This window comes from Phasianus colchicus, chromosome 2, assembly GCF_987193195.1.
Source record: "Phasianus colchicus chromosome 2, bPhaCol1.hap1.1, whole genome shotgun sequence".
In the NCBI taxonomy this organism is placed as follows: Eukaryota; Metazoa; Chordata; class Aves; order Galliformes; family Phasianidae; genus Phasianus; species Phasianus colchicus.
Genome location: NC_143437.1, coordinates 2,877,771 through 2,890,615, shown reverse-complemented (window position 1 = coordinate 2,890,615; position 12,845 = coordinate 2,877,771). Strand labels below are relative to the sequence as shown.

The 12,845-nt window shown below is 42.4% G+C and overlaps 2 protein-coding genes across 3 annotated transcripts; one reads left to right on the top strand and one right to left on the bottom strand.

Annotated features, from left to right (window-relative positions):
• The first annotated feature begins 28 nt into the window (after nucleotides 1–28).
• RPS27A (ribosomal protein S27a) lies at nucleotides 29–1,802 on the top strand. Its single transcript, XM_031597877.2, has 5 exons — nucleotides 29–214; nucleotides 384–438; nucleotides 530–615; nucleotides 1,181–1,312; nucleotides 1,622–1,802. Exons 1-5 carry the CDS (start codon nucleotides 167–169, stop codon nucleotides 1,769–1,771), a joined length of 471 nt encoding a protein of 156 aa, XP_031453737.1. The 5' UTR covers nucleotides 29–166; the 3' UTR covers nucleotides 1,772–1,802.
• A 90-nt stretch (nucleotides 1,803–1,892) lies between these two features.
• Nucleotides 1,893–12,816, bottom strand: MTIF2 (mitochondrial translational initiation factor 2). 2 transcript variants are annotated; one of them, XM_031597875.2, is made up of 14 exons: nucleotides 12,556–12,816; nucleotides 11,210–11,441; nucleotides 10,642–10,747; nucleotides 9,274–9,445; nucleotides 8,639–8,799; nucleotides 7,688–7,864; nucleotides 7,053–7,192; nucleotides 6,538–6,662; nucleotides 5,568–5,772; nucleotides 4,904–5,156; nucleotides 4,174–4,314; nucleotides 3,870–4,034; nucleotides 3,534–3,674; nucleotides 1,893–3,158 (listed from the first exon to the last, which is right to left on the bottom strand). In XM_031597875.2, exons 2-14 carry the CDS (start codon nucleotides 11,432–11,434, stop codon nucleotides 2,989–2,991), a joined length of 2,181 nt encoding a protein of 726 aa, XP_031453735.1. In that variant the 5' UTR covers nucleotides 11,435–11,441; nucleotides 12,556–12,816; the 3' UTR covers nucleotides 1,893–2,988. The 2 variants fall into 2 exon arrangements, with proteins under 2 accessions (XP_031453735.1, XP_089990670.1); XM_090134544.1 differs by lacking the exon at nucleotides 12,556–12,816 and adding an exon at nucleotides 12,376–12,528.
• Nucleotides 12,817–12,845: the final 29 nt, after the last annotated feature.

Below are 12,845 nucleotides of genomic sequence, written 5' to 3'. Positions count from 1 at the left end.
CCGCCCCTCCGCCGGCGCTGCTGAAACCCCGTGCGTGCGGCCCGGCCGCTCTTTCTGCACGCCGCCATTCCGCGAGCAGGACGCGGCCGAGCTCCGCTCCGTTGCCGCGCGTGGCCCCGGCCCGGCCGCCCCTCACCGCCTCTCCCCCGCGGGTGCCGGCCTCGACATGCAGATCTTCGTGAAGACCCTCACGGGGAAGACCATCACCCTCGAGGTGAGGCCCCGTCTCGCTGTGCCGGGTGAGGCCCGGGAAGGCCTCGCGGCTCAGGGCGGGCGGTGCGGGCCGGGCTGGTTGAAGGCAGGCTGCGTGCTCGGCTTGTTGCGGGTTTTTCTTTTTTGTTGTTGTTCGTTTGTTTTTTCCCCATCGCTTTGTTTCGCCACAGGTTGAGCCCTCTGATACGATAGAAAATGTGAAAGCTAAGATCCAGGATAAGGAAGGTCAGTTGAAGACGTTTCTCGCATCCCACCCTCAGTCGGATCCACGCGTGGTTCGCGTTGCTTATCCCCTCTCGCTGTGTCTCACTGGTAGGAATTCCTCCCGATCAGCAGCGACTGATTTTCGCTGGGAAGCAGCTGGAAGATGGCCGCACGCTGTCTGACTACAACATCCAGAAAGTGAGTAGGAAGCGCTGAGCTGAGCCATGGGAACTGTGCTCCACCCAGACTGAGCCCAGCCGGCCTGCCTGGCACTCCTAGCTTGGTGCAGCCCATAGCTGCAGGTCAGAAGCAAAACATTTCCAACAGCTTGCATGGCTCCTGCTCGGTCAGCCCTGGCTCTTGGCGCTGTGACTTTAAATTGCTGCACAGTGCTACCAGGTTAACCTCACTGTGAGGCCAGGTGAGCAGTGGTGCCACTAAGAAGTGGAAGAACAGTTCACCATTTTCAGCAACAAGTTTGGTTGCATCGTGAAACTGTTCTGAAGCTTCAGATAGAAATGAGGAGTGTAGACACAACAGATATTATTATCAATATTATTTAGCCCTTTTGGGCTTTGGAGTGCAGCAGCACATGGTTCTGTGAAGCAGGTTCATTTGCAGACTAAATGGCAAAAAAATCTTTTTAGAACTTTCATAGTTAGCTGGAACTTGAAATCCTGCTTAAATACTCTTGTAGATGAAAGAAAAAACCTGCTTAAATACTGCTCTGCTTGAGAAAGCATTTTGTGTATTTCACAAATAGGAATCAACTCTTCACCTTGTGCTGAGACTGCGTGGAGGTGCTAAGAAAAGAAAGAAGAAGTCTTACACCACCCCCAAGAAGAACAAGCATAAGAGGAAGAAGGTTAAACTTGCTGTGCTCAAGTACTACAAGGTATGTAGAGCTACCTCTTAAGGAAGGTTGGCAAAGCTTAGGCCTCACTGCAAGAGGGACTGGTTATAGTATGTGAAGGCTGTAACTAGCCTGCGTGTCACCAGATGTATTTAAAATCCTATTTGCAAGTATCCCATCTGATCAGAAAGAGAAACTTGACTGCTACAGTCAGGCACTGTTGAACTTTGCTTTGATAATTCAGAGGCAGGAACATCTACAGAAAATACTTTGTAGAAGAAAAGTACTTGAAAGTAATTAGTGCTAAATGTGGCAAGTACAGGTGAGATGTTGCCTCTTTGTCCTTGGCAGGTGGATGAGAATGGCAAGATCAGTCGTCTGCGTCGAGAGTGTCCCTCTGAGGAGTGCGGGGCCGGGGTCTTCATGGCTAGCCACTTCGACAGGCACTATTGTGGCAAGTGCTGTCTGACATACTGCTTCAATAAACCTGAAGACAAGTAAATGTACTAGACAATAAAAATCTCAAGTTCTATACTGTGTGAGGATTTATTTCTGCATGGTATTTCCGCTGATAAGCTAGAAGGGTTTTAAATTCTGGATGCGACTATTAACTCCAGTGAAGTCATTTCAAATCTGGAGCTGAAGCACCAACTTTAAGAGTGCCTTTGATTAAGATATTTTTTGTACCTCTAGAATGCAGCAATATCATAATGCTAGATTATCTTCCAGAAAAATTTTCCTCTCTAAGTCATTGAGTAATACTTGTGACTGGAGAAGATGTAATACAAACCATTTTTATAGGCTACTTATTAACCAAAGGTGGTGGTTTGTCATTTTTTAACTCATATTTAATATTGAGCTATAGTATCTGCTATATGTAATATATCAGTGTGAAAATACTAGCTCTTAAAAGAGCAGAATGCTGTTTTTTTTAATTGAAATTTTACTCTATACCTTAAGGTAAGTCTCTTAAAAAAAAAAAAAAAGAGATGAAATCCTGCAGACTTCAATGGCCAAAGTCCTGTGCATCTCTACTTGTGTGGCTCATCTGTGTACTACTAAAGATTCAGTGTATGAAATACACATTATAGAAACACTCCTAAGCTTACCAAAATATTCTTTTCTCATTTCTGGTCAGATCTGACAGTAATTTTTGATCTGTTTTTCATAGCATCAGCAAAATGTGAATAAATTAGTTCTGGAATTGTTTTTTGCAGGGGCAGAGTTTGCATTTTATAAGGAAAGATGGGGTAGCAATGACAGATGAGAAAAAACTTCTAAGTAAGTGGCCTGTTTAAACATGAACTTAGAAGACAGATGGTACTATTGCAGTTCTCACCAGGAAAACTAGGACACACAAAAAAAAAATGGAAGTCACATTTCCGTGCTAGAGGCAGAGGGCCGTCCACACAAAGCTGACAATGTTCTGAAAAATGGTGCAGTACCATTGTGGGGGAAGAAGACTGCTCAGAAACCTAGAAACAAGCATCAGAAATACTTGTACCTTGTTTCACAAACATGAAGTGCTCGTCCTTAGTGTAATCTTGTGTTCCAAGGACATAAGCTGGCTGGTGGATGAGGTTTGAGAGTGGAACAATACAGAAGCAGCAGATACAGGGACGCAGACGAGTTTTTTCCATAATTAAGTTCATTTAATGTTAAAAGAGTTCAAGGCAGGAACAGGACACAACCTTTAGTGTTAGGTATTCAACTGTGTTTTAAAACCCTGGATTCCAGGAAGTTGTCTGTTGAATTTCTTTTTCTTCATAACAGATGATTTCATCTCCAATATTGAATTCTATATGCTTGTCCAAACTTAATCCACAATCCATACCTGTTTTTATTACTTGGACATCATCTTTATGGTGTTTCAATGATGATAAAGATCCTATAGAGAGAAGGAAAGGCAGAGTCCACTAACAGCATCAGAGCACGGAGATGCTTTGCTTTCCTTGTCTTACATCATTAAGATTTTAGATGCAGCTAGAAAATGAAAGCAAGAAATCCTAGGGATGATGAGCATGTGCAGCTAATGGAAGTGAGGCATCAGTGCTTTTTAGTGGGTGAATCTGGGCTGCTGCTCCTTTTCTATCAGGCATGGTGGCTTGGAACAGGTATAACTAACACCACTTTTCTCTACTTGGAATAATTCCATTCTGAATAGCACATCTGAGTGAACTGTGACTAGATGCACACATTTTACACCAATTTCACAGGAATTAGTACTTGTGGACAGGGCTAGTTCTGTAGTCATTCTACTTACCTTTCCAAATAACATTCCCTTTACGAATTAACTTAAATTTCATCTTCTTGTCCAGCTGCCCTTTCTGTACTCTGCACCCAGCTACTGAAACTTTGTTTTTTCCCACTGTTACAGAGAAGATGTCAAGAACAGAAGCTTCCCCTAAAAAAAAAAATAATAATAATTACAAAATAAAATTAAGTAAACCCAAGCTACACTCTTCCACTTACCAAGCTCTTTACCAAAACAGGAAAGCAGCTACAGAGAAGTATTAAATATTTGATACAGCAGGAACACTTTATCAGAGAATAAATGTACGGCTGCAAAAGTGTGATTTAACACTCAGTGAAAACTCACCTATTGTATTTTCCACCACGGATGGGGGTAGTCTGCTACTCAGCTCATCTTTCAAATCCTCAATAAGTTTGTAGATGATGTTGTGAAGTTTAATTTTTATTCCCTTTTTAGCAGCCATCTTTTTAACAGTTTCATTTGCTTTCACACTGAATCCATAAACAACACCTGTCAAACACAACAATCAGCAGCTGGTAATCACTAATGACTTTTTAAAGAGTGAAAGCATTTGCCATCTTCTGAAATGTCAGACTTGTAACAGCTTAGTTTCTGCTAACTGTAAATTTATCTTTAAACATACACTCACCATTAAATGTTTCAGCAAGGCTTAGATCAGTTTCACTGATATCTCCCATTCCAAAATGAATGACATCCAATTTACACTCATCATCTGCATCGTAGCTGTCCAGAACATTCAGAATAGCTTCCACAGATCCATCCACATCACCTGTGTATGTAAATGGCAGTGCTGCTGACTTCGTATGAACAATGTGATACTGAGGAATTAAGGCAACTCCACATTATGCAAAATAATCCAGATCTTCTTCTACTTAATACTCTCTTTATATTTCTTGCAGTACTTTAAAACACATCTGAAAAGCCTCTGCATTACAAAAGTGAAATAAATATAATAGGAGTATAGAATGAAATGTCTGTTACAAGTCTGACTTGACAGGTGTAGAAGCTCCACACCTACTGCTATTTTCAGGTCAAGTTTGTGTAGTTTTTCAGCTATTACTTTTAATGCACATACAGTACTGTACACATGGTCAAACCAACTAATGTGTAGCTGTTCTTTTCCTCTGTTCTCCTAATGCAGTACTGCTGCTCAAACAGCTTGCTTACACACTCATGCGTGTGCACCCACACACACTTCCAATGACCTTCAGCTTTCCTTACTGACAGATGTTCAATACAGTTTTAAACTGATCAAACTTCTGGTAACTGAAGTTTTGCTCATGCTTTAGAACTATGCTGCAGACTGAACATCTGAGAAGCACGGAACCAATGCAGCAGTAAACAGAACAGGTGAGCACCTTTAATGATTATCGACAGCACATTTTTGTCCGTTTCCACTCTCTCTTTTGGTTTTAAGAACATAAGATGCTTGCTGGCCTTGTACAGGGCTGCCTTTCTCTGTCTCCAGGTCAAATGGGCTAAATTCTGTTGCTTCTTCTCATATTCCATTCTGTGTTCCTTTTGCTTAGCTTCGATAACTTCTCCGTCCTTTTTCATTTTCTCTTGTTGTTCAACGTATGTTCTCCAGGCCACAACTTCATGTGCCCTTTGCTGAGCATGAAAAAAAAAACCAAACATCACCTTTCAAATCACTGCACTGAAAATCTCCACCTTAACCCCATTTTATCCTTTTGTTTCTTCTGTCAAACCAGCTCCCTCATAAAATTACAACACAGATACTGTTAAGCACTGGGATGTTTTCCAGGTAAGGTCACATCATGGTCACATAAAAGAGAAAACAGCCTTTCTGAAAGCAGAGGCGCTAAAACATATCCCAGGTTAACTCTGAAACAGCCCAACTCAGGCCTTAATACCCATCTTCCAGCAGTTTATGCTGGGTATTTAGAAGACATACTTATTTTCTGAATACGTATATTCTACATATAAACAAAGAAAACCTTTATGTCCTTTCTTATCATCTTTCTGCAGTATGACTCTCCCATTAAACAGTTCTTTCTGTACCTCAGATTCCACTTCAAGGATCTCATCTCCTGCTGAAGGGACTTCCTTCCAGCCCATGATTTCCACTGGGATGCTGGGAGAGGCTGCATCTACAGCTTTGCCATTCTCATCAAACATGAAACGCACTTTTGCCCAGGTCTTCCCTGCAACCAGAACACAGCCTTTCCTCAGAGTTCCTCTCTGGATGATGGCTGTGGTAACTGGACTAGCGGAAAACAGAGGGAAAAATGAACAGACCAAATTCAAGTAACTCTCCATTAACTAAAGTAACCAGGGTTATCAACATAAAAAAATAATGTTTTGGTGATTGATCACGGGCATTCCTGTGACACATTCTATTAGCAAGCTAAGAAAAACTTAAAGGGACTTATAATGATAACCAAACCCGGGCTGCACTCCTCATTTCTGCAGATTAACACAAGATTTGATATCTTCAATCTTTCAGTAACTCTGCATGAAGCAAATCCCTGTTCCTCCTCACTCAAAAAAAAACAAACAAACCAAAAACCACCAAACAAAAGCCAACCCAACTTCTCAGCCTTCAGTTTATTTTTGAAGAGGGAGAACACACCTTCTGAAAAGAGAATATGCAAAAGGACTAAAATAATTCGAAGAGTAAAATGTCAGACCATTTTTTTTGCAAATTGTGACGTATTTACTACATTTACTACTATGAACTTTGTCAGCTCTACTTTCCAGTGATGTTGAAATGCTAAAACAGATGTATTTCTTGAAAACATTTTCTGAATGTACAGGATTTTAGTAATACAACGATTTGTGCTCTAGCACGTTATGAATGCTTTTTCTGTACATGATGCTGTAGAATTATGATTTAATTAGCTACAGTTTTATGTGTTGGTTTTTTAAGTACAACTTTAAACCTAAAAATTGAAGTAGGGACCACCTGCACAGTATTGATGCACTGTTACAAACTTCTTCATCAAAGCTGTAAAGAACACAGATAACTTACCCTTTCCCTTTGTCTTTGCGAGACTCAATGATGGTCCCCTCTACCAGACCTGTGTAATCTGCCTTCAGTTCTAACATCTCAGCCAAAGCAACAGTTGCTTCTGCCAAAACTGTCAGGTTGTCACCCTGTATGGAACAAAACAAAACAAGAGTAAGGTAATGCACAAATTAAAAAGATCTGAATTCCAAATCAGCACTATGATCTGCCATTCAATTCAGAACTTCTAACAATACAGTACCAACATAGATGGCAATAAAGTAAACGACGTGACAGACTGTTAGGACTGCTGCCCATTATGCAAGGCACATTAGTAAGGACAGTTTTCCTAAGGAAAAATGAATCAATGGTGATCGCTGAAGATCTGAGGTTCAAAATGATTCTGATAAGAGGCAACAGCTCATGGTAATGTGTCCAATACCAGAAAGATAAGCATTCATCTTCCAACTGTCAAATAAGTGTGTGAATGCACATGGTAGACATCCATCAATGCAACATTTGTTTGACCAAAACTTTACCTTGAGTGCAGAAATATTTACAGCCTGAACATCACCTCCAAACTCCTCACAGACCACATCATAAGCCAGCAATTCCTTCTTTACTCTTTCAGGATCAGCTTCAGGTTTGTCACACTTGTTAATGGCGAGGACGAGAGGAACTAAAATGAGAGAACAAGCCCATCATTAACCTAACAAAAACTCACTACCCAGTACAGTTGCAATAGGAAGCTAGAACAGGTTGTGACTACTTAGAACAAATCAGCTTACTCCCTAGGCAACCTTGGGAAACCAAAGGCAACTGAGCTACCCTAAGTAGAAGCTTGGAGGAACCACAGTAGTGAAGAGGGGGAAAAAAGAAAGAAAACAAAGCTACCTACAAACTACGTATGTTTTTCTGGCAAATCTGCAAATCCTGAAACAAATATTTCAGTATCTTTAGGTGTTAGTGTAACGTTCAGTGTATTTTTAGACACCTTCCCCATGGAGAAGGCAGCAGGATGAGGGCTCTGAATTCAAGCAGTTTCCTTTGAGAGGTGAATAAAGGTGTGCAAAGTGCTTGGTACTGAGCTGCACAGCAACATTACACCTTGTATATTAACTCTGTGGCTTGCCACTCATTTACAAATGTAACATTAACAAGTTGAATACAGTACCTCCTGCATTTTTAGCATGTTCAATGGATTCTACAGTTTGCTGCATCACTCCATCCTCTGCTGCTACAACCAGGATGATGATGTCAGTCACATATGTACCTCTTGCTCGCATGGCTGAAAAAGCTGCATGCCCAGGAGTATCAAGGAAAGTGATCTTTTCCCCAGAAGGCAGATGCACTGTGAATAAATGATATATTTTATAAATGATGTATTTTATAATCAGCATTTCACATAGCTTTGTTTGACCTTTTGTAAATTAAGCATTGCTCATTTGAGGACTTACAGAGAAGAAAAAAAAAAAGATATTTTAGGCAGACAGGTGGAGGTCATGAGTGCTTTTTCTTCTTAGAGAAGAAAAAAAGACATCTTGGAATCTTTCATAATCCAAAACAATCTAATTTCAACTGCACACATAATCCACTTCAAAGTTCCATCCACACAGTTACATGGATTTGTCCAGTTGAGAGAAAAGCAGACCAACATGTAATCTGGTTGTTCTCTACAATTTCCTGAGCAGAGCAAGCAGAGAAGGAAGAAGGGTCTCTTCTCACTGCTAACCAACAACAGGAAGAACAGGAATGGCACAAAGCTGCACCAGAGTCCAGACTGGGTGTTAGGAAAAACACAGTGAGGGTGGTCTCACTGCCTAGGCTCCTAAGACAAATGGCTGATGACCCAGGTGTGTCAGTGCTCAAGAGGCACTTGAAAGATGACCTCAGTAACATGCTTTGACTTCTGGCCAGCCCTGAAGTAGCCAGGCAGTTAGATCTCTGTAGGTATCTTCCAAATGAGCTATTCTATTCTATTCTGGTTACCACAAGTTATGCTTTCCTTTTTCATATGCATATAAACTGGGTATGCTGCAACATTTTCCCCAATGACCTGTCAGCAAGTCAGCCCATTATGTAAGATAAGTCATTTTACACACATACAAGCACACTTGGATCATACCAAGAAAAGCACCAATGTGTTGTGTGATGCCTCCTGCTTCCATGGCTGCCACCTGAGTCTTCCGTAGGCTGTCAAGTAAAGTTGTTTTCCCATGATCAACGTGGCCCATTATAGTAACAACTGGGGGCCGTGGAGTTAAGAATGCTGGCTCTGCAGGAGGCCTACAAGCAAGACAAAATATATTTCATAAACATCAGAAGTTCACCACGCCACCCCACCGTGCCCACTGTGCCTAACAAACTGCCATTTGCCAGCACTCTGTGATGCAGAGGTAAGCCCAGCTTCTCCCCACCATAACCACAAATCCGAGCTACATCACAGTTTGCCCTCCTAGCATTCAATCTTCCTGCTGCATCAGTTAGTGCAGCAATTCAGTACAATGAAGAAGAGTTGGCTTTACTTCAGAGGACCACTTAGAAAAACACTTAAAACTAATCAATCTGAGCACCAGTGTAACAGGTAAAGAAAGCAAAATAGTATTTAAAACGTACAGTTCACTATCTGTAGTGTATAGTTACTGACTATGACCACATCAGGTATCATCTACACACTGTTAGAAGGAAACACAGTATACAAACAACACTTGGAGAAGCAAATAGGCTGAAAAGAACAAGGAGGAATGGTTCACAGTTCACCGTTTCACTGCATCTTTGTTTTCTCTTTCTTTTTCCTCTCTCAGTTTTGCTGACTTATACTTCATTCCTGATTTTTTAACAATTAGCTTGATAGAGTCTTCATATAAAATGGAATCTGGTTCTAGGGAATTGAGGTCAATATCCGTGTACAGCAGGGCTTCATAAATATGATCTGAAAAAAAGAGAAAGACATTTAATAACCCCATAAAAAAAGCACATGGGACCGAAACACACAAATATGATTTGTCTGTTAGCAGCTCAGATTGTACCAACAAGTTTCATTCACAAAGCATTCTTGCTTTAGGCAGATTCATCTAAAAGTTCCTGTTATACCACACACCTACAGGGAATAACTTCTATCTAAAATGTCCACGGAAAGTGATTGCCTCAGATGATATAAGAAAGAAGGAAATCTGATTAACCTGCTCATATGCCACTCTCTCTGGCAGTGGATATACAGAGCATACTGCAATAATCAAGAATTGTTACACATGGATTTGAGCATCATTACAAATCTCTTTGAAACGCACAGAGAGGTGCGACAGACTCTTGTTTCTCTATTTCTGAGAGGGAAGGTTGCAGAAAATTACTGAACTGGATAAAATAGATTAGGAATTGCAATTACAAAGGCGTGTAATTATTTCAAACGTCAATGGTCAAAGCATGTTAGTAACTCCTTAGAACATCCTTGAAAAATGATTAAACTGAGCCACTGTACAACCAGGAATGGCTCATGGGGTTAAAAGAAACAAGCCTATTTCTGCAATCCAGTTATAGGGAATCACCCAAAGAGGAAAGTGTTGTGAGCAAGTTCTTAAGCCACCCCCTTCCCAGTTAGTCAAATGGCTGTTTTAATGGAACACAGATTGCTCCTGAAACAAACTTCCTGCTCCCAGGCAGGGATCTAAGGGCTGGACTGCAGGCAGATGCTCTTCTGTACCTTCTCTTCTTAGCCCTGAACTCTGCACTCACAGAGATCCATCTTCAACAAAGCAGGATGCAATGTTTCTCTTCCCACAATATAATGTAGCCCTCTGGGAGCACAACCAGAGAGCAACCTATTCAGATCTGAAGCCCATCTGCTGGAGAACAACCAGAGTTTCGGCTTCTTTACGCTGAAATGTCCTCCCTGACGGTTTGGATGGCCTGGCATTTTTTCCTCTTCAGCCTGGCATCATGCCTACCAACACCTTCCTCCTCTCTGGTTAAATATATTTGATTAAGCAAGTTATTTGGTACGGGCCTATACTGCAAGGGGACGGATTGGTAATCACTAACACCATTATTTGACTTCACCATTCATGAAAGTGGTACGACTGATGGACACACCACAGTGACATTTATCTTGAACAACAGAGAAGCTCTCACCTATGTCTTTACCCATTGCTCTTGCAAGTTCCTCAACAGTCATCTGCCGCCTTATCTCCACTTCCCCTTTGGTCATGGGTAACTTCCTTCTGTCCTTTTTCTTCTCCTACATGGAATTAGACATGTACATAGGAACACATAGCTGGCATAAACTAAGAAATAATAAAAACAACATTAAAAAGACAGTGGTCTCAAGCTCCACGTTGCAAACCCATCTGTCTTCTACCCTAAGATAAATGAATGACTTAAACATCCTACTGAACGCTTAACATACACACACTACCTTCAATTGTTTTTAATTTTCAATTGTCTAAAACAAGGAAAACAAATCATTTTCTCCTGCCTTTGAAACATTCATGATGCTGCTGGTAAAAGTACTTCATGTCAATATTTGAGGAGGAGTCACAATATAGCCTTAAATAAGTACATTTTGTAAAAAAAAATTTAGAATAGCTCCTGTATATTCATTAATAACGCTTCCTTGTTTTTTGTTATTAAATGCTCAGATTGATTTCTTGCACTTTGAAATTTCACATAAAACCAGAGATTACTGGGTTTTGTTAATTACCTCTTTAGTAGCTAGATATCTGCATGGTGATGAGGCAACTCTGACCAAGTTGCCCTTCTGCCAGCACTGTGGATATGGATGGACGGACTGCGTGGGACACACAGATGACTGTACAGGCTTCCATTGTGCTCTGCAAACTCCCCTGCAGGGAAGAGTGTGCAACTGTCTGCAAGCATCACGGAAATGGATCAGATTTTCAAACTTCAGTATCAGCCTTCGATTCATTTCCTCACTGAAAATGCAAGCGGACACAATGAGAGTTGCTCTCTGCCAGGATAATACTCACAGGAACAAAACAAAACATTACAATCATAGAAATGCTCAGGTTGGAGAAGACCTTAAAGATCATCAAGTCCGACTGTAGGAACGTTTGGATTTTGCGTTGAGGGACATGGTTTAGTGAGAACTATTGGTGATAGGTGGGTGGTTGCACTGGATGATCTTGGAGGTCTTTTCCAACCTTGGTGACTCTGTGATTCTGCATGACTGCAAATGCTTCAAAGCAGGCTTTTTGATACTGACGAAGTTGAACTATGTAACGCTGTTCATTTTTGGGCTTTACCTTCCTGCCCTCACACTATCCCATTTCAAACATGGATTTGTTAATATCACCACAACTTAGAAGCCTTCCATCCATCCCTACTGAGCTTTAATATAAACTACTAAAATCATTACCCCAGGTTCCGTGACATGACCTATAAACAAAGGGACGTTTGTGCTCTCTGTGCTGCACTTACAGTTTCCCTGTTACAACCTAACTCTCCCCATCACTAAAAGCAATCTGCAAAGCACCACTTCCACGAGCTATACCACTACTGCAGGACTGCAGCCCTGTCATGGTTTCAGTGTTGTCATATGCACACAGTGACATCTTTCAGGGCTAAGCCTATAACTTTCCAAGGTTATAGAATCACGGAATGGCTTCGGTTGGGAGGGACCTTAAAGATCATTGAGCTCCAACCCCTGCCGTGTGCTGGCTGCCCCCCAGCAGCTCAGGCTGCCCAGGGCACAAACAACCTGGCCTTGGGCACCTCCAGGGATGGGGCACCACAGCTCTCTGGGCTGCACTGCCAGGACCGCAGCCCTTCTGAGTAAAATTCCCTCCCGACATTTAACCCCATCCAACCAATTCTTTCTCTACCAAACGGCCCACCCTCTGAACCCACCTCTCCCCAGCTCAGAGATAAGGATGCGGTGTCAGAGGCCTCGCACAAGTCCTGGCAGATGACACCCAGATGCCTCCGTCAGACACCCCGCGTCGTTTTATCCACCCGTTTCGCTAAGCACCCCGCGTAACTCTCCTATTTAACCACAATTCCCACTCAGTTTGCTACCCGGGCACCCACCTGCCCCCGCAGGCGCCCCTCTCAGTATCTCGGCTATCTCCCCTCACAGGCGGCTCCGCACCATTCCCCAGGCAGCCCCCGGCGAGCTCACGGCTCTCGGTCCTCTCACAACGCCTGCGGTCCCGTTAAGAACTCAGGAACCGCCTCACCCAGCAGCCGAGGGCCGTGAGAGCACCGCGCTGCCCCAAGCAGCACCACCAAGCACCGGCCCAGCCGCCCCGCTGCCTCTGAGGAACGCGGCGGCCGCCCCGCGCCTGACGTCAGCCAATCCGCTCTGCGCATGCGCCGAG